General features: G+C 38.9%; 1 protein-coding gene across 4 annotated transcripts in view; it reads right to left on the bottom strand.

Annotated features, from left to right (window-relative positions):
• The window catches only part of LOC148519987 (cadherin-19-like), a 146,074-nt gene extending 122,474 nt beyond the window's left edge, over positions 1 to 23,600 (bottom strand). For 2 of the 4 annotated variants that reach the window (XM_088475992.1, XM_088475995.1), the window contains exons 1-2: positions 23,493 to 23,600; positions 4,882 to 5,228 (exon numbers count right to left, since the gene is read on the bottom strand). In XM_088475992.1, the coding sequence (XP_088332118.1) occupies positions 4,882 to 5,124 (243 nt within the window). In that variant the 5' untranslated portion in view covers positions 5,125 to 5,228; positions 23,493 to 23,600. Of the gene's footprint in view, positions 1 to 4,881; positions 5,229 to 17,325; positions 17,410 to 23,492 lie in introns of those variants that run through there. The other 2 variants (XM_088475994.1, XM_088475993.1) reach the window with 2 other exon arrangements.
• Between the last annotated feature and the right edge of the window lie 3,262 nt (positions 23,601 to 26,862).

Genomic DNA, 26,862 nt, shown 5'->3' with positions numbered 1-26,862 from the left:
CTTAATAACACCTCAGTGTTTCATCTCTGTGAGGTGCTGTTAACATAGATCTGTCAGCATCAGAAAGAGTGGACACGTCCAACTCTCTCAAAAATCCATCATCAAAAGGATTATCTGATAGAACACTATATATTGTAGGTCTTCATAATGTTTTGGAAAAGCTTCCAAAATTTCTTTATGAGCTGATAAACAAGTGAACAAGGTGCTATTTTTAAAATGGTTGGGGCAGATCAAGCTTTAATAAACAAATCAAATCAGGTAAATACAATTAAAAATGTGCTTAATTTGTTTGCCCACCTGAAGTAATGATTTTTCTGGTAGTTCCAGTTAAGTTGGGCCTTTTCAGTACATAAATAATCTTAGAGTTTATTTGCCTCTGTATAAGAGTGTCAGGTAAAGGATGTTTTATGAGACATCATAGCGGCATACTGTATGCTGCAGACAAATAAGCACTAATGGCCTGGGAATTACTTAATAATGTCTTACATTTGTGGACTACATTGGCTATGATATGGCCTCTCAATATAGATTTTAAGCTTTGAAGGAGCCCAAAACAAGTTGGTATAAATAATCAATGTGGGTAATTGTCACAAGCCACCATCGCAGCTTGTTACCTGCACAGGTCCCAGTAGTCGCCGGCCAACCAGGATGCTGCATCTGTTGGCAGCAGTGCCTGACAGTCTCCCTCGTCACCAGGCAACACAGACACTGAACTCAGATGGCACCTGCAGTTGCTGGGAGACCAAGACACCAGGCCGCCATGAGTAATGCTAGGCCTGATGGAGAGATTGTCAGAGCTGCAGCTGCTGCTAATCTGTTAATTCCTGTACCTGCATGCTGATTGGTGTAGCTCCTTCATATAGGGCAGCCAGACCTGCTCCATCTTGCTGGTTATACTCTTGTGTAAGTTGCTGGTCTGTGTTCCAGGTTCCTGTAATTATACATTTCAGTGGAAACTCTGTCCATTTCTGTAATACTTTGCTTGGTCCTGTGGACTATCTGCCTATCAGAAGCCTTGCCTGTCAGCTGTGCATGAATCTTACCTGATCCTGTGCCTGTCTTGTTACCCCAGACTGTTCTCATTATGCCTTTCCCCAGCTCAGCCTGCAAGTGTTTTCCAGCTGCACAGTACTCTACATTCCACCTCAGTGCCTTGTTTTCTGCAGCTGAAGTCCTGACCCAGACCTGTCCTTTAACACTTTGTGTTCCAGTCTTGTCTGTGCCTTATCATTTGTTACTCCATTCTATCCTGCAGTCTCCAGCCAATTGTGTAAGCTCCTACTGTTTAAGACCTGGTAGTAGTCTAAGTGTGTGCATAAAACTATGGGTATAATGGGTGGCTAGGGGTCTTACACAATTGAGTTGGAGTTCCATAACAGTAATATCATCCACAAAGTTTAAAAACTGACTTTCAATATAGTTTTGTGGAATTTTCCAGGTATGTGGGAAAACAACAATTGAAATAGAAGGTGATTGAAGTATAAAGGGCTAAGGATATACAAGTTGAGCATGGTCAGATATTACTATATTCTCAACACCTTAATCCTTCACCCTATGGAGAAGTGAATGGTAAGTTAACCAATAATCTATTCTTAAAGAAAAATTGGTGGGTGTGGGAATAAAGATATAAGGCCTATATATGGGATGTTGGTACTTCCATGGATCTAACAAGTGAAATGAGTTGGTCAGTAGCTCTGAATCCAGGGGTGGACTACTTCCCTACATCCATGAACATATCAATCTATCCAGTGTGGAGGACTGAACTGCATTAAAATCCCCTCACATAACAATAACACCCTTTTCCAACCTTGAAGATGGGAGTATATATTGGTTATAAAAATGTAAGATATTAGCCAGTGTGAATTTCTCCCCAACTAATTCCAGCTTCAAAATCAAATATCTATAATTGTTATCAATAAATGTATCCAGAATACAATACTGTATGTGTTTTCTAAAAAAAATTACAATCACCTACCATTTGACTGTGAAGGAGGCAGACTCATAATCCTGGATCCAGCTATCCCTAAGAACATTGGGATTCCCTTTTTCCAATGCAATTCCTGAAAAGTACTCCACCTGGCCTGACTTGTCTAAGATATTGCAGATCTATAGGATGTTTGAACAGTACATTGAGCTCTTCTACAGTCCATCTAACTAATTTAAGATAACATTATGTTTAGAAGTCTCTGCACTCGTTTAACCACCAACAACTCTATTGTAAACATGCAGATTAGAGACAAGACAGGAAATGTCCCAACCCATTCCAGAGAGCAGGTGGAACAACCAGAAATAATATATTGAAAAAAAAATAGTGAGGGAGCTGCCCCAAACATGAAAGAGAAACATGTACTATGCACAAAACAAAAATGGAATCTGATATTTCCATTTTAAAACCTTTTTAGAACTCTTTGGGGCATCCAACATAAAAGCTTAAAATACAAAATACATAAAATATGATCTGATAGAAAATACATAAGGAAAAAACAAACTAGAAACGAAAAACTCCCACTGAAATATGAGCAGTACTGGAGGAGCAGCAGGAATTTGCAGAGTAGTAATACTAAACCTGCACTCAATCAGTTACGGCATTATAATGCTAAGGAGGGCTGAGCATATCCTAGGATATACAGGGGAGTATGAATCGCCTACAGAGGATGACATAGTAGAGAGGTAGTCCACAAAGAAACAAGGTTTTTCACTGTGAAGGATCTTCAGCTTGGAATAATACAGCAAAGCAAATTTCACTCCAGTTGCAAAAAAAATTCTAGTCACTGCATGGCAAAATGGGTAGGAGAAATCTTGGAACAATAAAAGTCTCTCCCCTTGATATTGAAGCCCAGGATGCTTGCAAAAGACCTCCATGACTATGTTGTCATAATTGAGAATCTTAATAAAGATAACTGGTCTAGGTTTCCTTTGGCCAGATTAGTGCTCAGGGACTACTCTATGCACTCATTCCACCACTACTGAGTCTGGTGTGATATTACACTTCAGGTAGCTAGTGGGAGACCAATTGCATCTAGGTTTCATAGATTCAAAGAGTCCTACTGTATGAAACATAAGATTATTGCATCAATTTCTATTTTCCAAGTCCTTTAATTTACTATGCGTTGCTGTAATAGTGAACTCCTGAGCAGGCAGCTTAGTATGTACTGTTGCCTGTTCATCCTCCATATACAAGATATGTTGTTTGTCTTCTTAGAAATGCTCAGAGTGCTCTTTTAATTGTGCTAGGGCACAATTTATGGATTCAATCAGTGATTTAGCTTTTTGTTAAATAAAGGCAGTATCAGCCTTGTTATCTGCTGAACTCATAGAAGAGAATGGGTGATGTATTTAGCAGTATCAGAACCTCCATTAAAAGTCTCCTTTTCTCTGGAAGAAAAAGAAAGACTAATAATATCAGAAGTGGTTGCTTGCTTATCCTTTGCTCTTCAGGCCTGGCTTTTTTTGATGTCTTTAGAATGTTTAGTCTCAAACATTTTCATTATGTAATGGTACAACAACAGAGCACTAGATACAATCAAATTAAAATGTAATTTGAACAGGTGGATAATGTCTTAATAAATTTAACCGAAAACATGTAAGAAGTAGCAGTTAGTACACAGAATGGTGTGATAAAGTATCTAGAGCAGGTTCTATATGTTGGTTGTTACCTATACAGAGTAGTCCAGCTTCAGAAGTTTGGAGCGTATGGAGCATGGTGGTCTGTGGTGCCATATAAGAGCCAATACAAGCTGGAGGCTAGTGGTAGCAAGTGGCATCTGGGTAACCTACGAAGATGGTGGCTGTGAACTACACAATTCAGATGTACAGGTTCACAGTTGCAATCCCCAGTAATAAGGTGCACAAAGAGTCAGCAGACAGCAGACCCTATGCTCTGGAAAAGTTCTGATATGTATATCAGGCAGAATCTGTGTGCTGTGCCCTCTTGCTGCTAGGCTGAGAGTCAATCAGGGCTGAAATTCCAGTGGTGGAGCAAAGACAGGGAACCAGGGCAAGTCGCTTCACTTGGCTGGACTTAACCTTAAGCTGGTTCTAGGGCTCAAACCCTCTGATTAGTGGTGGTATCAACATGGAGGTGAGAGAGCCCTGTGTAAAGTGTCCATCTACAGTACACAGACCACCCATTGGAAATCTCCAACAGTGGAATCAGGTTGATTTTTCATTTTTAAAACTGCTGTTTTAAACTTCTATGCAAAATCCTGAAAAAATTACACTTTTAGAAACTCATACCCATTCATATTTCCCCATTCACAGCAAAAACTAGTATTGTGTCACCGACCAGTATGCTGGGCCTAGGGGTTGACAGCATCACTGCCCTAAAACACCTGAATTTGGCCTGCAAAAATGCCTGGAATAAACCCTGCAGTCTATAGATCCACCAAAGCACTACCCAGAGTATCCTTAGGATGCACCAGGCATGCACCCTGCAATCTGCAGAGCCACCCAGGATGTCCTTAAAATGCTCTGGATCTCTCCTCTTCTTCATGGCCAAGCCAGCCCTGCTCCCTCAATGTAACATCCTGATGTCACATGTTTGGTTGGAAGCACTGGACAGTGCAGATAATAGCCATCCTATGGCACTGAAACCATAAGCTTTTTGCTTCCATTATGAGACTTTCTGGTAAAATTAGGTAAAAAAAACATTTCTTCATTAGCATATTATTCTTCACCATTAGATGTTGAACTTTTATTGACAGAGATTTCTATAAATATTGTCTCAGTATTTGTTAACTTACTTTCATTTTTTGGTACATCAACAAACTGCTTAAGATTTTGGTGCTATAGTAATTACTGGACAACAAGAGCACCAACAAATAATACTATAATAATACAAATACATTACAATTATAATCATTAACATGTGGCTATGCTTACCTGTCCAACATACAATGCTTTGTCCACTTCTTGTTCTTCAGTAACATACAGTGGTTCCCATGACCACCCTCGCTTGACTCTTACATGATTTTCAAATTTAGTTTGTTGATTAATAGAGTTCAGGAAACTCATACTTATGGCACAAGGCCATAGTAACGATAGCTCAAAGAGAATGGACAGACATATACAGATGTCTCTCATATTGCTCTTTCCAAAATAAAAAAACAAGTTATATATATACATACATATATATATATATATATATATATAAAATGTTATGCTACTATTAACATATTGGTTGTTAGAGTCTGCGTTGTAGAACACCAAATTCCATTGTCTTCACAATTCTAGGGGAAAAAAGAGAAAAAAACACTTTATAGCAAACACATTAAAGAGATTAAAAACACAAAACATCCATTTACCATTGATCTAAATTATGTATATCAAATATTTATTTTTGATATACTGTAGTATAGATGTGTGTATTGATTACTGTAAGAATTTTTGCTGCCACTACTTACAACAATCAGTTTGTGGTACATTAAAAACATACTAATTAAGGTGCATACACACACAACAATTTTTTGAACGATTATCGTTAACAATATCGTTTATCATTCAATCGTTGAAAAAATCGTTCACTTTCTGAGTTAAAACAATGTACGATTATCGTTCATGTGCATTCACATTTGTAGTTTGTAGTTCAGTCAGACAGACCAACTCAACAATTTTCAGTAAGGGGATATGCAAAAATCATTTGTAGTTCAAAAAAATTGCTCATTACAATAGTAAATGACCGATTTTAGTAAACGATTTTTGTTCATTTTTCCCTTGAAAAAATGAACGAAAATCCTTTTCTAAAATCGTTCATATACAAAATCGTTGTGTGTATGCAGCTTTAGAGTTGTTTTCTTTATAAACCACTGTTTGCTAAAATAGAAATATTCAGTACTATGGGGTATATTTACTAAAGTGAATGTTTTTAGAAGTGGAGATGTTGCCCATAGCAACCAATCAGATTCTACTTAACATTTAACTAGCACCTTCTAGAAGATAATAGCTAGAATCTGATTGGATGCTATGGGCAAGATCTCTACTAAATATTGCCCTAAGAGTAAAAACTAAATACAGCACCAACCAAATAGACCATTTATTTTTCAAAAAAACATGTACAGCATTTTGGCACAGATAATATGTAGATTCCTCTCAAAGATAATAGAAATCACTTTATTATGCTTATATTTATCATTAATGTACTGTATTAGAAACACAAGTACTGTATGAACAGGACCTTTTCAATAATTAAGATTTATCTACTAAGAGGATTCCAATTGCAAGGTCCACATTGAGAAAGGTGTAAGACATGCGAGAGCAAATAGCATTTAAAAGGATATACTGGAATTGAGAAAAAACAAGGTTTGCGTGGAACAGAGAGATAATGAGTAAAGAAATATTAGGTAGGAAGGGAGACTAAAGTCTGCCATGTGAAATAAGTGAAAAATAAAACAGAAAGTAAAGTTAACTACTAGCACATGAACTTTCAGAAAGATTCTCTCAGTCATCCTTATTCATATGACTATAAAGAAAATGAAAGACATTTTTGCCACGGTCTAGAAAATAAATGCTATAGAAGGCAAAGGAGGCAAAATTGCTTAAAAAAATCAGAAACAATAACTATGACTGTCCAAACAAAATGTATAAGTATTGTATAACAATATTATAGCACAATTGTGTAACAATGTTGCAAAGCAAAGTAAAAAATGTAATTCCACATTCATATGTACATGGTAGAAAACAAATAAACTGCCTTCTACAAAAACATGTGAGGATCTGTGCGTGCAAAAAAAAAAGATTTAAAGAAGAGAAAACATTATTTTAAGCAATACATTTGGGGCAATTTGAATATAATAAATAATGATTAAAGTAGACACTTAACGGAAATTACACTTATGGCAATATGAATTGTATGTAACTTGAAACTCAGTAATGGTGGATTCTGTGCATTGACCCAATATAGCCTGCATTGCTATAGAAACCAAATTTTGAATAAAAATTAAATAATGACACATACAACAGTGCTGGAATTTTAAAAATAATGTCAAATTGTATTGACCAATTAATAATAATAAATTAGTGGTGACATTAAAGAACAGAAATGACAAACACAATCAAGTAAACAAACTGAACATTGGTGTTCAATTATCTAAATAACATAACCTACCCATTCAAGTGGTGTAGTCATATCACAATCAGGATAATTAGCTTACTATAGATACTGTCATTAGAAGGAGAGTGCATTTATTAATCTTAAACTAAACATTAACAAACCACATAATGTTCTTTACTACACGTACAACATGATAGTCAAATAGGGTAGGACAGAGGCCAAACCACAAAAAAGAGGCAGTTAAACTGCCTTGCAGCAACTATCAAAATAGAAAACTCCTTCCCCAAACAATTTTATAGGTCAACAAAATCCACAAGCAGAATGCTAATTCTTAAAAGGGGATACCACCATCACATTAAAGGGAAATGCACAGAAAACACCTTGTGGTTTATCCTACATCAATTTCTAACACATCAAATCAAATTTAACCAAAATGGCTAAATAAAGTATTTTATCTTGAAAACAAAAAAGTTAACTAAAACCAAATGTTTATATGTTCTAAACATACCACAAAGAAAAAATGTCTGGTTCTTGAATTGGCATTACTACATCTTTCCAAAATACTAAATAGCAGGATTATACAAATATTATTTATTTATTTATTTTCTCATCTTCATAGTCTTGAACTACTTTAAATTAGGGGTGAGCGGGTTCGGATTTCTGAAATCCGAACCCCCCCGAGCCCCCCCGATCCGAGTCCGATCCGAGTCAGGCTCGACTTTTCCCGCCTGACTCGGATCTGAAATCGAGGCAAAACGTCATCATCCCGCCTTCCGAGTCTCGCGGGTTTTGGATCCTATATAAGGTACCCGCGTCGGCGCCATTTTCTCACTCGGCTGTGGACAGTGAAGAGGGAGGGTGGGAGTTAGGGCTGTGTAGTGTAGTGTAGTGTAGTGTAGTGTAGTGTAGTGATGCTGTTGTCCACTACTTCAAAGTCCATAGGGGCTGGCTGTGTTGTGCTGCGCTGCTGTTGTTAATAGGGGCTGTGTCCACTACTTCAAAGTCCATAGGGGCTGGCTGGACTGTGTTGTGCAGTCAGTTCTCCATAGGGGCTGTGTCCACTCCAAAGTCCTGTGCAGTGTCCCAGTCCTAAAGGAGTGCTGTAGTGTTGTCCAGGGGGTGCTCTGTCCATCAGGGGTGCTCCCCCCAAGTGCTAAAAAAATAATATATTTTCTGTGTTTGTGAATTGTGTGCGCAGTAGCCGCACGTGCATCAACAAAGTAGTGCCAAGCGTGCGCCTGTGTCATAAGTAAAGGGCCGGCTGGCTTGACCGTTAAAGGGTGCTGTAACCCCCGAAAGTACACTCCAGTCCAAACCAAAAAAAAAATATTTTCTGTGTTTGTGAATTGTGTGCGCAGTAGCCGCACGTGCATCAACAAAGTAGTGCCAAGCGTGCGCCTGTGTCATAAGTAAAGGGCCGGCTGGCTTGACCGTTAAGGGTGCTGTAACCCCCGAAAGTACACTCCAGTCCAAACCAAAAAAAAAATTATTTTCTGTGTTTGTGAATTGTGTGCGCAGTAGCCGCACGTGCATCAACAAAGTAGTGCCAAGCGTGCGCCTGTGTCATAAGTAAAGGGCCGGCTGGCTTGACCGTTAAGGGTGCTGTAACCCCCGAAAGTACACTCCAGTCCAAACCAAAAAAAAAATTATTTTCTGTGTTTGTGAATTGTGTGCGCAGTAGCCGCACGTGCATCAACAAAGTAGTGCCAAGCGTGCACCTGTGTCATAAGTAAAGGGCCGGCTGGCTTGACCGTTAAGGGTGCTGTAACCCCCGAAAGTACACTCCAGTCCAAACCAAAAAAAAAATTATTTTCTGTGTTTGTGAATTGTGTGCGCAGTAGCCGCACGTGCATCAACAAAGTAGTGCCAAGCGTGCGCCTGTGTCATAAGTAAAGGGCCAGCTGGCTTGACCGTTAAAGGGTGCTGTAACCCCCAAAGTACACTCCAGTCCAATCCAAAAAAAAATTATTTTCTGTGTTTGTGAATTGTGTGCGCAGTAGCCGCACGTGCATCAACAAAGTAGTGCCAAGCGTGCGCCTGTGTCATAAGTAAAGGGCCGGCTGGCTTGACCGTTAAAGGGTGCTGTAACCCCCGAAAGTACACTCCAGTCCAAACCAAAAAAAAATTATTTTCTGTGTTTGTGAATTGTGTGCGCAGTAGCCGCACGTGCATCGACAAAGTAGTGCCAAGCGTGCACCTGTGTCATAAGTAAAGGGCCGGCTGGCTTGACCGTTAAGGGTGCTGTAACCCCCGAAAGTACACTCCAGTCCAAACCCAAAAAAAAATTATTTTCTGTGTTTGTGAATTGTGTGCGCAGTAGCCGCACGTGCATCAACAAAGTAGTGCCAAGCGTGCGCCTGTGTCATAAGTAAAGGGCCTGCTGGCTTGACCGTTAAAGGGTGCTGTAACCCCCAAAGTACACTCCAGTCCAAACCAAAAAAAAAATTATTTTCTGTGTTTGTGAATTGTGTGCGCAGTAGCCGCACGTGCATCAACAAAGTAGTGCCAAGCGTGCGCCTGTGTCATAAGTAAAGGGCCGGCTGGCTTGACCGTTAAAGGGTGCTGTAACCCCCAAAGTACACTCCAGTCCAAACCAAAAAAAAATATATTTTCTGTGTTTGTGAATTGTGTGCGCAGTAGCCGCATGTGCATCAACAAAGTAGTGCCAAGCGTGCGCCTGTGTCATAAGTAAAGGGCCGGCTGGCTTGACCGTTAAAGGGTGCTGTAACCCCCGAAAGTACACTCCAGTCCAAACCAAAAAAAAATTATTTTCTGTGTTTGTGAATTGTGTGCGCAGTAGCCGCACGTGCATCAACAAAGTAGTGCCAAGCGTGCGCCTGTGTCATAAGTAAAGGGCCAGCTGGCTTGACCGTTAAAGGGTGCTGTAACCCCCGAAAGTACACTCCAGTCCAAACCAAAAAAAAATTATTTTCTGTGTTTGTGAATTGTGTGCACAGTAGCCGCACGTGCATCAACAAAGTAGTGCCAAGCGTGCGCCTGTGTCATAAGTAAAGGGCCGGCTGGCTTGACCGTTAAAGGGTGCTGTAACCCCCGAAAGTACACTCCAGTCCAAACCAAAAAAAAATTATTTTCTGTGTTTGTGAATTGTGTGCGCAGTAGCCGCACGTGCATCAACAAAGTAGTGCCAAGCGTGCGCCTGTGTCATAAGTAAAGGGCCGGCTGGCTTGACCGTTAAGGGTGCTGTAACCCCCGAAAGTACACTCCAGTCCAAACCAAAAAAAAATTATTTTCTGTGTTTGTGAATTGTGTGCGCAGTAGCCGCACGTGCATCAACAAAGTAGTGCCAAGCGTGCACCTGTGTCATAAGTAAAGGGCCGGCTGGCTTGACCGTTAAAGGGTGCTGTAACCCACAAAGTACACTCCAGTCCAAACCAAAAAAAAAAATGATTTTCTGTGTTTAACCGCACGTATATATCAAATCGATATAACATAAATGGAGGACCAAACTTTCTCCGATAAAAATAAAATAGAGAAAGATCAAGAACCACTTCCTCCTAGTGCTGAAGCTGCTGCCACTAGTCATGACATAGACGATAACATGCCATCAACGTTGTCTGCCAAGGCCGATGCCCAATGTCATAGTAGAGGGCACATACAATCCCAAATGGCAAAGTTCAGGAAAATGACCTTGAAAAAGACATTTAAATCAGCTGAAGAGAAACGTAAACTTGCCAATATGCCATTTACGACACGGAGTGGCAAGGAACGGCTAAGGTCGATCCCTAGTATGTTCATGACTAGTGGTTCAGCTTCACATGACGATGGAAGCCCTCCTCCCACTAAAAAAATCAAAAGAGTTAAGCTGGCAAAAGCACAGCGAAGAACTGTGCTTTCTAAGAAGATATCACAAATCCCCAAGGAGAGTCCAAGTGTGGTGGTGGTTGCGATGCCTGACCTTCCCAGCACTGGACGGGAAGAGGTGGCTCTTTCCACCATTTGCACGCCCCCTGCAAGTGCTGAAAGGAGCACCCACAGTCCACTTGCTGATATGCAAATTGAAGATGTCACTGTTGAAGTACAACAGGATGAGGATACTGGTGTAGCTGGCGCTGAGGAGGAAGTTGGCGAGGAGGATTCTGATGGTGATGTGGTTTGTTTAAATCAGGCTCCGGGGGAGACAGTTGTTGTCCGTGGGATGAAAAAGCCCATCACGGTCATGCCTGGGCAGAAGACCAAACATTCCACCTCTTTGGTCTGGCAATATTTCTATCCAAATCCGGACAACAACTGTCTTGCCATATGTACCATATGTAAAGGTGAAATAAGTAGGGGTAGGGACGTCAACCACCTAGGAACATCCTCCCTTATACGGCACCTGCAGCGCGTTCATAAAAAGTTACTGTCAAGTTCAGAAACTTTGGCTAAGACCGTAAGCAGTCCAGGGACACCTAAATCCCGTTGTCCTGTTGTATCCAAGCGCCTGCAAACCACACCGTCAACTCCCTCCTCGTCAATTTCCTCCTTAGTCAGGATCGGAAGTAGTCCTGCAGGCCATGTCACTGGCATGACTGACTCTCCTATCCGGGATTCCTCTGGAGGATCCTGCATTGCTACGCCTACTGCTGCCGCTGCTGCTGTTGCTGCTGCTGGGAGTCGTTCATCATCCCAGAGAGGAAGTAGGAACACCACTACTTTTACTAAACAAACCTCCAACAGTCCTTAGCGAGGAGGATGAAGTACGACAGCAGTCATCCTGAAGCAAAACGTATAACTGAGGCCTTGACTGCTATGTTGGTGTTAGACGTGCGTCCGGTATCCGCCATTAGTGCAGTGGGATTTAGACAATTGATGGAGGTAGTGTGTCCCCGGTTCCAAATCCCGTCTAGATTCCACTTCACTAGGCAGGCGATACCGAGACTGTACAGAAACATCAGAAAAAGTGTCCTCAGTGTCCTGAAAAATGCCGTTGTACACAATGTCCACTTAACCACGGACATGTGGACAAGTGGAACAGGGCAGACTAAGGACTATATGACTGTGACAGCCCACTGGGTAGATGTATCACCTTACGCAGCAACAGCAGCAGCGTCACCAGTAGCAGCATCTCAGAAATGCCAGCTCGTTACAAGGCAGGCTACGCTGTGTATCACCGGTTTCAGTAAGAGGCACACCGCCGACAACCTCTTAGAGAAACTGAGGGAAATCATCGCCCAGTGGCTTACCCCACTTAGACTCTCCTGGGGATTTGTGATATTTGACAACGCCACCAATATTGTGCGGGCATTACATCTGGGCAAATTCCAGCACGTCCCATGTTTTGCTCACACAATAAACTTGGTGGTGCAGAATTTTCTGAAAAGCGACAGGGGCGTGCAGGAGACGCTTTGGGTGGCCCGAAAAATTTCTGGCCACTTTCGCCATTCAGCGACTGCGTGCCGAAGACTGGAGCGCCAGCAAACACTCTTGAACCTGCCCCGCCATCACCTGAAGCAAGAGGTTGTGACGCGGTGGAATTCAACCCTCTATATGCTTCAGAGGATGGAGGAGCAGCAAAAGGCCATACAAGCCTATACATCCACCTATGACATAGGCAAAGGAGGGGGTATGCACCTGACTCAAGCGCAGTGGAGAATGATTTCCGTGTTGTGCAAGGTTCTCCAGCCCTTCGAACTTGCCACACGTGAAGTCAGTTCAGACACTGCCAGCTTGAGTCAGGTCATTCCCCTCATCAGGCTTTTGCAGAAGCAGCTGGAGAAAGTGAAGGAGGAGCTAAGACGGAGTGATTCCGCTCGGCATGTGGGACTTGTGGATGAAGCCCTTCATTCGCTTTGCCAGGATTCCAGGGTGGTCAATCTGTTGAAATCAGACCACTACGTTTTGGCCACCGTGCTCGATCCTAGGTTTAAAGCCTATGTGGTGTCTCTCTTTCCGGCCGACACAAGCCTGCAGAGGTGCAAAGACCTGCTGGTGAACACACTGTCAGCTGAAGCGGAACGTGACACGTCAACGGCTCCTTTTTCATTTTCTCCTGCAACTGGGGCTGCCAGGAAAAAACTTAGGTATCCTAAGCAACCCGCTGGCGGTGATGCAGGGCAGGCAGGACCAAGTTTGGACATCTGGTCCGGACTGAAGGACCTGGCAACAATTTCTGACATGTCTACTGTCACTGCATATGATACTGTCACCATTGACAGAATGGTGGAGGATTACATCGGTGACAGCATCCAAGTAGGCATGGCAGACAGTCCATACCTGTACTGGCAGGAAAAAGAGGCAATTTGGAGGCCCCTGTACAAACTGGCTCTATTTTACCTGAGTTGCCCCCCCTCCAGTGTGTACTCCGAAAGAGTGTTTAGTGCAGCCGGGAACCTTGTCAGCGAAAGGCGTAGGAGGTTGCTTCCACAGAATGTGGAGAAGATGATGTTCATCAAAATGAATTATCAGCTCTTCCAGGGAGACCAGCCTCCAGAAGGTACAGAGGGACCTGTGGTGGTGGATTCAAGTGGGGACGAGTTAATACTTTGTGAGGATGAGGATGTACACACTGAAGAGGGTGAGGAATCAGTGGATGAGGAGGATGAGGATGACATCTTGCCTCCATAGAGCCAGTTTGTACAGGGACACATTAATTGCCAGCTTGTTTTGTGGGGGCCCAAACGAACCAATCATTTCAGCCACAGTTGTGTGGCAGACCCTGGCGCTGAAATGATTGGTTTGTTAAAGTGTGCATGTCCTGTTTATACAACATAAGGGTGGGTGGGAGGGCCCAAGGACAATTCCATCTTGCACCTCTTTTTTTTCTTTGCATTATGTACAGTTTGGGGCCTAGTTTTTCAAACTGCCATCCTGTCTGCCACTGCAGTTTCACGCCTAGATGGGTCACGTGTTTGTGCCGCCCACTCGTGTCGCTTAGCATAGTCATCCAGCTACCTCGGTGCAACGTTTTGGACATAAAAACACTATTGTGAGGTGTGAGGTGTTCAGAATAGACTGGAAATGAGTGGAAATTAAGGTTATTGAGGTTAATAATAGCATAGGAGCAGAAAAACCTACAAATTCTGTGATTTTAGCTGTTTTTATGCTTTTTTAAAAAAAAATACAGATCCAAAACACAAAACCCAGAACCCAAAACACGGAAGGGTGGTTTTGGCAAAACCAATCCAGATCCAAAACACGAAGAAAGATCCAGATCCAAAACCAAAACACAAAACACGAAAAGTGGCCGGTGCACACCCCTTCTTTAAATACATTTACAATGTATAGGAACAATATTGTAGAACAACAAGGGGTACCAATTTTAAAAATGAGAAAACCTACTCAATTAAATCAAAGCAATTAAGTCTTTACTTGACTAAAGATGAGGAAAATCTGGGTATTTGATCCCTTCCCATTTGTTGAAAATATGATTTTTTATGTACTGTTTCATATCATTGTCTAGTGTTCACCGGATAACAACTACTAATATGGGACATTGATTTAGAGCCAGTCGCCAGATGTGGCCACTCACTCCCAGCATATGCTAATCCAACGCACTCCCAGCAAGGCAGGAGATCGCATGGCAAGGCACTAGCATGCCCACTATGTCTTGGCGAGTGATCACTTTGTGTATGCAGACGCCCACCAGCCATTCCTAAGATGCCCACTTGCGCAAGTCATCTCCAGGAAGTGCATGAAAACATTGGTACATCGAGCACCATCGGATGTACTCGCAACGCTTGAGGATAACTATACCTGGCCGCAAGCACTGTGATCCCTTCAGTGTGAAATACAACCAGGTGACGTGTACAATGACGCTGCCTGTTAATTATGCACTCCTATGAAATGGCGTTGAAACACACAGGCATGCCTGCATTCTTACATCCACTCCCCTGTTTCTAGTGGCCTGCTCCTGTTACCACCCACAAACGGCCTCTCCTGTCACTCATTCAACTGGGCTGTCTATGCTGAGTGAGTGCTTCCTGATCTGTCGCAGTGGTTCGTGCACGTGCAATGTGATGCATACACATGCGCAGAACTCAAATATCAGCCAGCCACGAGCGATTGCATCCTAGCAAGCAGGTCTGAATCAGGTCTATTGTTTCAAAGAGTGGATGCTACTCCTTGAAATGTGGGTGCCCCCACATATGCATGTGGACACATGGGAGTGATACTCTGGTCTTTAAATGTTAGGGACCATGAACTAAAGGATACAAGAGATATTCCACCATCACTGATTTTTCTACAGTGTAGATGTTCTTGCATGGTGGTCACACTGATCATCACAAGACAATAGATTTTATGGTGGACAAAAGAGGAGGCTCCCCTCTCTATAAAAAGTGTGTCCCAATTTATTTAGGTCTTAGCATGATGAGGAACTGAAAGTCCCCCCACCCACCCATTAAATGACATCATCAAACACAGGAGAGACAATGTTACTTTCCTGTGACATCCTTCTTGGCGGCTCATGATTTTCCCACTGGCAAAAAGAGGATAAGTGTTTTTATTTGAAGGGGGGTCTTTGCTTCATATGAAAATACATGAAGAACTAGCAACAATATTGCAGTGCTAACCTAATAAACAACCAAATGGTTAATCTCCACACCTTTCTCTTTTTATCATAGCTCCCATTTATTACTTCATGTTAAATTAATAGTTTAAAATGACAGATTACCATAATATTTCTTTGCTTAACACATTCTGCCACTTCCATTCTACTTATTTTTACTTTGGCTATTAAAATAGATTTTTTTACATAGAATTTTTTTATTGTATGGCTCAAAGGAATGCTAATCATTTTGTGCTGCCAAACAGACTTTCTAATTGTCTCAGACTAGAAAATAAAAATATGTTTGGTAAATGTATCAAAGCCTTTCAGTGAGTCTGATTCAAAGGTGCAGTTTGTGCATGGCTGTGATTTCTCAAGGATTTTCAAGTGCGAAAATATATGCATATGTCAGCTTGAGCATTACAATTGTGTACTTTCATGTGACGGACTGAGCTAACCCTGCAACAATTATGTTGAATCCGATCTCTCTATCATGGATGCATCAGCAGTCACAACGTCAAACATATTAGTAGCCCTTTCCAGGCACACAGCCTCCCTTGTAACGTTCTCAAAATATGGGCACTATGACTGTTGTGCTGTAAAAGAGAATGCAGCCACATGCCTAAACACACCCATCACACTCCCATAATACGCTCATGTTACCCCCTCTTTAGGTCACCACCCAGTCTCCACACTGAAATGCCCATGGATCAAGTTATAGTGATGTTGTATGCAATTGCATATGCCATCACACACATTGGTTCGCAACGTTTGCAGTAAGACTTTTTACTCATGGGCAGTAGCAAAACATCACTCAACTGAGCAAACACCAGCTCTGCATGCACCTCCCAATCAGGCCCCGTTCCTTCCAGCTGTCCTGAGTACTGAAGCAGCAAGTGGTGGTTCTTTTTGAAACCATAATACTTGCAAAATAAGAGTTTCAGTTTTCCTCTGCAAACCAAGAATATACAATACATAGAGAAATCCTAGTTCAGTGTTTTCATAGATAGAAATCAGTATATCTTTTAAGCTATATTATAAATAGATTTTGAATTTACAGAGTGTATACTCAGCACATACATGTCATTCTTTGAACTATCACTAGTAAATTGGAAAAGATAAACACAATAAATCTGAGAAACTCTCCTCTAGTTATTAATCCCCCATATATTTAATGCAGAAGCAAACATTTACAGGGGACATTATCTGTTTAAACAGCTGCATATCTTCATACAGTTTGAACAGGGATTTTAAATGTCTATTTCCCTGTTGCACAATCCTTATCATTTTATTACTCTTTTCTCTTTGCAAATACAGATCTCATTCCAAGATATATCTACATCTGTCAGTTTAAATCCTGATAAATAATATTATTAGAGAAAACATGGAACATTATGCCATCTCTTTTAGCTTTAAAGATGCCCCTATCCTCCAAAGTCGCATATACAATCAGCAGGATGCTCACTGTATCTAACTTAAGTGCATCTCTAAAGCACTTTCATCTTCAAGTGATAACATTTTTCATTTAAAGAAACTTGTTATACATGATAATTCTTTAAAAGGATATATATATATATATATATATATATATATATATACTGTATATATATATATATATATATATATCTACACATTTATTGGTATACAAGCTTTAGATATACGATATATTTGTGTACATATACATTATATATATATATATATATATATATATATATATATATATATATGAGGTGTGGCTATAAATAAACTAATTAGATTGATGCTATAATTTATGTTTACTTATATTAATTACATTTTAACTTCGTTCCTCTTCTATGTATTCCCCTTCTCCATCCACACACTGCTGCATTCTTATTTTCCATTGGTCAAAGCCGTGCTGTAGCTCATTATCTGTCAGCTGTCTCAAGTCAAAAGCTCCATTGTTTTCTTATTTACCTCAGTTACTTAAGCAACACGAGTTCCCTGGAGTACAGATTTTACTTTAGGGTAAAGAAAGAAAAAACACGGTGTTAGGTCTGGTGAGTATAGACTGTGTTCTAGCACTGCAATCTGTTTCTAGACCAAAAACTGTACAGAGAGAGCTGTGTGTGCTGGTACATTGTCCTGATGGAGGATGAAACCATTTTGCCACAACTCTGACCTCTTTCTTCGAATTATTTCCCGTAAAGTTGCTATAACATTTTAGTAGTAACGATGATTCACTGTTGAACCTTCTGGTGCCCAGTCTTCCAAAATAACATCCTTGAAATCAAAGAAAACAATTAATATGGCTTTGAATTGGATTTGCTTTGATGTGCTTTCTTCATTTTTGTGATTATGATGTTTTCCAGTGCATGGAGGGGCGTTTTGTCTCAGGATCATAATGGAAGATCCATTTTCATCACAGGTTATAACTTTATCTAAAAAATGCAAATCCACTTGACTTTCTTCCAAAATATCTGTACAAATTGGTTTTCAATTTTTTTTCTACTTGTTAGTGAGAAGCCTTAGAACAATCTTAGCTGAAACTTCTGTCAACTTATGTCATGTTAAGATCTTGATGCAAAACTTGCCTAACAGTTTCCTTATCGATGTTTACCATTTCTGCTCTCAACTTGAACAATTTTCTCAATTTTTTCCACATTATCAGTTGTTTTTGATGTGCATGGCCTTATGGGATGTTCATTGTTTTTGACATCCTCACGACCATTACTAAATATCTTGTGCCACTCAAATACACGTGCACATGACATACAATCTGCCCCTTAAGCCTTGTTTAGCATGCAGAAAAATTTGGTAGGCGTATTGTTAAATTCAACTAAAATATTTAAGTTAACACATTGCTCTACTTTTGAACTAAGCATTCTAATGGTGCATGGGAAAAACACTAATTCGATTGTTGTGTGACTATGTGTGCGAGAGGGGTGAAACTTGCAAAACCAATTTTGGGATAGTCAAAGAACAATATCCCTTCACTCCCTTTTAACACATGCGGTATGGTTTATTTTTTTACAAGAACAATCTTGTTATTTAATAGTCACACCTTGTATAGATATATATATATATATATATATATATATATATATATATACTCACCAGAAAAACTTAGCAAGATTGCTAAAACTGCATTAATTTAATGCTACAGTTTATGTCAACGCAGAACATAACAAAGAGTCACATTAAATATACGTATTTCTTTGCCACTGACTGCTCTCAAACAGGAGTACAGAAGAGTTAGACCAAATATGCTTTACAGATAAGTACCATATATTCCCTGATACAATTAAAATGTCCCCTCAGAAGGGTTTTTAGCAACAATTAAAACATAGGGCTACTGAAGAGGTAAACAGAAGTTAAATGCACAGAAAAAATTCAGATATTTAAGCATATACAATGTTGTTTGACTGTACTGCACCATGCATATGTTTGGTTTCATAGTCATTATCAGTATCAGTGCACTCTTGAACCAATATTTGTGTATGGGTTTGTTATATACTGTATATTTGAAGACACTAACCATGTCGGCACTGATGTTATGTCGACATTGTTAGAATATCTACATACTGTTTTTGTAGTCATTCTATCCCTAACCATAATGTTATCTCTAACAGCAACTATGATCCTAATGGTAAACTTACTGTATGTTAACCCTAATGCTGACCCTAACCCTAAGCATCCTGGAATTGTGGACATTATGACAATGTTGTCATTTCTGATGTCGACATTAATTATGTCAACATTTTAACCAAGTTATCATCATCAATGTCAACCTTCTGCTGTCGACATTTTAAATGTTGACATGCTGACCAGAGAAATTATGAATGCATACCCTGTGAAAGCACAATAATGTATAACCTGCATTGTTGTCAAAAGGCTCTTGCTAAACTTATCCTATGTATGAATGCCCAGTCAGCACCTAGCAATGCCTCTTTAGCCATAAGTGGAAATGTGACATGACTCAGCATTTTCCATATATGTGTGAGCTCAGCTACAGTATGGTGCATGCAATGTGACAAATATAAGATGCTAAATCTTTCCACAAAGCTGACTTGTATTCTACTCTACATAAGCCTCATAGTGAGTATACACTGACACGACACTTAACTCAGACTGATATAAAATTAGTGAATCTGTAATATAAGACACAAAATGGTAAAAGGAAAATGAGTATTACTGACTTGTTAAAGTGCAGCCCTGCATTACTGCTCTTAAGTGCCACGTTAGTAAAACTTTACTAAACATTCCATTGTGGAATAAAGAAAATAATGTAGTTTGACAAAGTACTTTCAGACATATGCATATGATCACGGGCACTGGATGGGTACTCTTTACCTGGGCCTGGGTCTGTTGCACCCACTGTGGTACTTCTGGCAGGGACAGAACTGACTACTGCTGCAACAGCTTCTCTCCCCAGCACACATGCTGCTCTCATGCTGTGTGCTAGGCTAGGGAGAGAGGCTGATTGTTCAGCAGTCAGTCTTCTCTCTCCCTGTGTGATATGTCAGGGGTAGCAATCAAAATCACCTGGCCCACTGGACACTGGCACACCCCCACACTACAGCCCCCCGTGTGGTACACAAGGCCGCAAATATGTCTTTCTTTTTCACAAGTAGGGGCTCTAGCCATACCTTCTCAAGTCGGCCACACTACCCAGTACTGGGGCCCAGCAGAGCTGTCAGCAGCCCTGCAATGATCACAATAATCAAAAGCATTTTTTTTCATTTAAGTAAAATATTAAGGAAGACCAATCTTTTTGTGAAAATAAAAAAACATATAACATAAAATATCATGATTGTTATATCTGTGATTATATGCATTGATTCTAAATGGATTATTTGCCTTAACCAAGGTTTAAGATGTAAGGAAATGGCTATAGCAAAAACTTTGTATTCTTTACAAACAAGTGAGATACAAGTTCTTTAAATGTTGCAGTTCTCCCTTTGTTGGCAGCAGGACAAAAACAATACTGTATGTTAGGAAAATTTGTTTAAAATTTTAGCTCCTTCAGCATCCAAAATGATGTCTAAGAGCAATGCCCCAGGTCTTTTATTGGGCAAACACAGCCTTTTGTTTTTGCAATATTTTTAGAAAAATCTTAGTTGACAAAACTGAGATCAACAGATATTAAGGTACCAGTTTAAATGAACTTAAATCTAAGCACCCACTGAACACATACAGCATGATGGTTAGTAAATGGAGCATAAATATTAGTATAAGACAAGAAATATACAATTTTTTTATCCTGGATGATGATGTTATTGCTATTGTAGTTGAAAGGAACCTCTCTTGGATTTTGGTCTCTCCATATATTATTCAAGGAGATGAAGTAGGATAGAACCCCTCTGATTTTGGTCAGTCTTTGGAGTGTGATTAAAATCTCCACCAAAAAATACACTCATCTACATTGATGCTTTATAGATTCATGGTGAGAAAAAAAGGTGCCTCTGGAGGACCCATGAACGGTGCATATACCTTTATTCAATTTAGGTCTAATTCTGACATGGCAAAGGTGGTCTGAGAAAACAGCCTTTTTACTCAACATTTTAAATTTAAAAGCATCAGAGAACATAATGACATAGCCATGAGATATTTCAGAGTGAAATGTTTTAAAAAATCATAAGCACTCTGTTTAAGGTCCTGATTCAGAGGTGTACAGTAATGAGAGTACATCCTCTTATGCAACATGACTGTGTCTTGTGCTACAGTAATGATGCAACCATTTTGTACAGTGACTCCAACCAGCTGCGTCTAAAAACCATCGTTTTAGGTAAAATGTAGCACCATCATAAGTACATTGATCCCACCATCAGACATTAGAGAAGCTCCAGAGTTGTCCAGAACATTTGTAGGAACATGGCAGACTGTGCCAGCAAAGCAGTCACTGGCTGAGACTCACTCATGATGCACCCATGTCTAGCTAGCCATCACCCTGTTACCACCCAGGAATGCCCACTGAAACACAGCCTATAAAATGATAGTTAGGAGCTGATTAGTTGGTAAATTATCTCTTTCCACTTTATCTCTCTCTAAGTTTTGCTTATTCTCCCCCTTGATCAGGTAGATCAATTTAGTTCTTCACCATGGAGCAAATTTTGCACCCAATAGCTGGATTTGATCCCAATGCTAAATCAGCCTTTCAATGTCCAAGTTTGACAAGCAAATAGAGACAACAACAATATAAATGCCAATGAGTTAATAAGAATTTTAGCGCTTTCTCTTTTAGAAAGAGACTCAATTAACAATTTTCCTTTTGTCCTCAAAATGAGTAAATTAAATCAAAACAACTAAACAAGAACATTTATACAAGGAAAATCAGCATTTTGATAGTCCAAAACAGTTCAGTAAATAAAAACAAACAACTTTAAATACACAAAACACACAATCAACACAGCAGCACAGATGGTGTACTGCCTCACAGTACTGAGGTTGTGGGTTCAATTCACACTGTGGCCCTAACTGTGTGGAGTTTGTATATTCTCCCTGTGCTTGAGTGGGTTTCCTCTGGGTACTCCAGTTTCCTCCCACACTCCAAAAATATACTGCTAGGTTAATTGGCTCCCAACAAAATTAACCCTAGTGTGCATGTGGTAGGGCATATAGATTGTAAGCTCCACTGGGGCATGGACTGATGTGAATGGCCAAATATTATCTGTAAAGTGCTGCGGAATATGTGTGCGCTTTATAAATAACTGGTAATAAATAGTAGTTATGGGAATGCAGGCTTTTCAAATCTCTGAGACCAACACTTACAGCTGGATTCTGAGCTGCTCACTGCAAGTGTATAGGTAAAAACTATAAATCAAAACTACTTTTAGACTAAAACTGACTAAAAGCTAAATCATACAAAAATATTCTAAACCAAAATTTTCTAAAAAAAATTAAATAAAGTAAAAATACACTACCAATTATATAGTTTCATGATTTTATGTTCAAAACAGAAGCACACACTCCCTCTACTAGTAGTAGTATTAAACTAGTTTAACAAACTCTATAAGCAAAAGCCCAATAGATTTTTGTTTTAATCACGAACAAATGAAGCTTCAAAAGGAAAAACAAGCAGAATGCTAAACTAAGTATAAACAACTAAAAATTATATTTATTAATTTCTGGCAATATATATAAACCATACTAGTAGTATTCATCTTGTTGTAGTAATTGTAGACATATTTTTTTTAATTTGTAAATGCAAACTTCAATAATGCTTGGTCCTAATAATTACCAAAATTAGCTTCTATTTGCCAATGACTGCCAAAAAGGGAGCATTAATAATATCACTAATAAAAGTAGTATGCTTTTATAATTCAGCCTTTCCATTCATTTCATTATTTTTATGCATGTAAAACAGGATAACAAACAGCCATAACAATAATATTATCATAAAATAATCTAATAAATTCAAATCCTATTCTTTAAAATTTTGGTCTACTAAAATTTAGATATTACATACTTTAATGACTTACACAAATGGTCGCAATATTAATTTAACAATGACAGTGTTGTCAACAAAGTATGAATATACAAACCCCAAGCATGCATTTCTATCATGAAACAGAATACAATTATTGATACTGTATATTTTGCTTTTACATTTAAAGCATGAATATTTAAGCATAACAATTTTTTGAATATGACAGCTTTTTTTCATAATTCTAGCTGATAATTTGGTTTTAAGTCAAGTTAATTAAATAAAACAATTTAAAAGGTTAACAAAACAGTTAACCCAGTAATCCGGAATTATGAATGATATATGAATTTCATTTCCACCTGAATCAGTATTATGACTTTCAATACATGAGCTTAATTTTAGAAATTTTCTCTTCTTAGTTTGCATGCACAATTAAGTAAATTGCAAAGAAGCAAACACATTAATATAACAAATTAATTAAAAAACATTAAGTAAAATTATTATGGTAAATTATGTTTAATATTCTGTTTACAAATATTTAACTTTGTTTCCAAGAAAGTTGTAGTGTTACATACTCACACATGTTCATCTTGAATCAGTTTGGTAAAGATCCACATCCTCCATCCTGTTTACAGTAAAAAGCTCTTGTGTTCAGTTTTACAAAACTCCCAGTATCTTGCTGCTTGCTATTTTGGGTGCACTGGGTGGTAAACACTGAACACAAGGACTTTTGTACATAGCATAATAAGGCTTCTCTGATGTTCATTCAGCTCATTAGATTAAAATGCAGAAAGCTTCAGCAGACAAAGTTCAAGCTGAAGGAAAAGAACTATACTTGTAAGTTATGCATCTTGTATAAGTGTAATTTGTAACCTTAATGACACTGTCCTCTGTATGACATTCTCACTAAGTTATTTGTCTAGATTTGTAGAAGAGAAAAATATTTTACATTAATAAAATCTAAGAATTATGTTTTTGGGGTAGAAATATTTAGAATACAGTTACTTTCAGACATATAACAAAGGATTGTTGTATATGCCTTAATTATTGTTAGAAACAACTTAACAAAATATAGTGGGTTTGAAGAAAATCATTATGAGTTACATTAACTGTGCTGTATAGCTCATCATCTGCCCTCTAATACTTATGGGTCCAATGGGAGGTGTGTGACATGGCTTATGAAATCATTATAATTAGATTTACTTTAAAAAGAGAGTTTGAAAAAGAAAAGTAGAGAGAGAGAGAAACATGAGAATGGAAGATAAGGCAAACGTGTATCCTTTATATAGTGGCCCAGCCAAGCATTTATCACTAAGATAATTGTTGTTAAGTGTTTTTTAGTGCTCTATAAAAAGGACAACCAGCTAGTTTATATGCAAATTCAGAAATAAAGTACATAACAAAGTGGAGGACTTATTAAGGTCAGTAAAATGAGTTAACTGTTATACACATTTAAATCATACTTGCCTACTTTTGAAAAAGCTTTTCAGAGATATTGTGAAAGCAACACCTATGAGTGCAGCAGTAAAGTGGACTTGTACTGCTACATCTTAGAGGTGTGTCATATATTAATGTAAATGAGCCCCAAAGCAGTTAAGATCTACTTGTTGATGAAAACACACTGATACCTTTCAGAAAATGCATGTGACCATAGGGATCATTGTGCCTTATAATACTAATGAACCCATTTAAATGTATATATTTCTGATTTTTTCATATATAAAACAGCTACTTAATGGGGTAAGGTGCAATCAGGGAGATGGCTAGACTTTGTAGGGAGTCATGGAGATTGCTACTATATCAGGGAGTCTCCCTAACAATCAGTGAAAGTTGGCAAGTATAGTGTAAATATGTTGTGAAGAGTGAACATAGGGGAGTGAGAATAAATTGCTTATTAATCTTGGGGGCCCAATACTGTGATACTTTGGGAATTTACCGAGATCCCCTAAAGAGGTTTGTTTTGGATACAGTCTTAAAAGTTTAAAATCAGAAGTTAGTCTAATTGTTTTGACATAATGCATAATGATCACTCATGCATAATTGGATAGACTTGTGAAGACAAGTACTGTAGATGGATATAATATAGGCATAAATCCATGGCACGTTGATGACATATTCACATTACTATCAACATATAAGTTATGCCCTAAAAACTTTTTTCACATAATGAAATCTGCAAGTAATGTAATGTACTGTACCATACCCACTATTTTTAAATAAGGCCATTGTGAGCATACACAAGCAAAAAAGTTTCCTTGAAAAACAGGGATGACAGTATTAATATGGGCAAAAATTATATCTGCATAAATGTATCATCACTCCAACCAAATCAAGTTCTAAATTGACAATACATTTATATAAAATAGGGAGACTAAAAACCCCTTAATAGAAGAATTGTCAATCATAAATGAACAGCCACAACTGCTACATATATTTAGCTTGATAAAGATAGCATGATTGACACATATTCCTCCCACTATAATTGCATAGGCCTATTTCTATGCTTTCTGAGTAATTTTGACTTTTATGCTGCTCAGCTATACTGCACTTTAACCTGTTTTGTATACTTCACTGACTTGACTGATTACAGATTTTTTAATTGTAGTGCACTACCTTATTATATATGGCATATGTGTTTTGGACTTTCATAGCTATGTAGCTGGTATATTCTATAAATGAGGCTCTTAGACTTCAGTCTAATAAATAGTTTAATAAGATGTTAAATATATTGTGATATTATGTATATCAATGTGATCTCAGACCAGTATGTTTATATAATACCATTTATTGCACTTAGAAAATTTGTAAAACCACTAACAAAAACAGTTGTCCTCAAGTGTATTAGACCCCTGAACTTTGTTCAGATTATATCCCTGTTTCAGCCTTCTTGTACTCACATTGCCCTAAACTGTACAGTACATGGACTATGTTTATAGTATTACTCTTTTCACTAAAGCACATTCCAACTACCATGCATACTGCTTGTCTATGTATCTATCTTCAATATTAAATATAATCTAAAGGAGTACCTGTCTCTCTGTGCTACTTTCACCTCTGACTCCATCTCTAACAGTTTTACTTCCCTCTGTAATAGGGCTACAGCCATTGGGTCCTTCCTGAAAACAGCTTAGGATAGTCTATTTACCAAATTTATGGGACATCTATAGATGTGTCCTCATACATTGTGGCTTCAGTTGCACCAAACAACTCCTCTCGATGTGCCAAGCATCTTTTTCACTTAAAATATGCACCTTATTCCAACAGATACCAGTAGAACTACTGGAAGTAACAGTGATCAATTTGATGTTTGACATTTGTACATCTGTGTGTGAATGAGCCTGAATCTGTATACAATGTGCTACGATTTTTCTCACAACAAGTACTTTGTGCTTCATCTGTGAAGCACAAACTAATATCTGTGTGGTTAAAGTCGCATCTTATTGTCTCTGGTGCACTGTTTGCAGCTTTTTCCTGCATCTGCAATGGTATGAAGACACAATTAAAGAATAAAGGCCACCATACATGGTGCAATTTTTTACACGATTTGGCCATTTTCGATCGATCGTAATGACCAATCGTGTAAAAAGTGGCATTTTCCAGGATGATTACGATGTTGATGCGCATCCCCGCTGCCGTGTATTGGCATTGTTGATCAACTGAACTTGCAGTAAGATTTTGACCTATCGTGCACACATAGTTTATGCACACAGAATGATTTAATGCACGATAAAGATGCATGTTGCATGGTTCAGGGAGATCCAAGCTATATGCATCTGTGTCATTGACACAAAAGCACGGATGGGTCAGTGAGACCCATCTGTGCTGCTGTGTATTTAAATGACACAGATGCACATATGGACCAGGAGATCCTGTGTAAAAAAAGAAAAACAATGTTGTGCCCCTCCCTCAAAAGAGGAACCAGCCCTGGGCTTTTAGTGACCCAGT

Source organism: Taudactylus pleione, unplaced genomic scaffold (assembly GCF_031769625.1).
Source record: "Taudactylus pleione unplaced genomic scaffold, aTauple2 ptg000179l, whole genome shotgun sequence".
Taxonomy (NCBI): domain Eukaryota; kingdom Metazoa; phylum Chordata; class Amphibia; order Anura; family Myobatrachidae; genus Taudactylus; species Taudactylus pleione.
The sequence above is the reverse complement of the archived record's forward strand: the minus strand, read 5'-3'. Positions and strand labels throughout refer to the sequence as shown.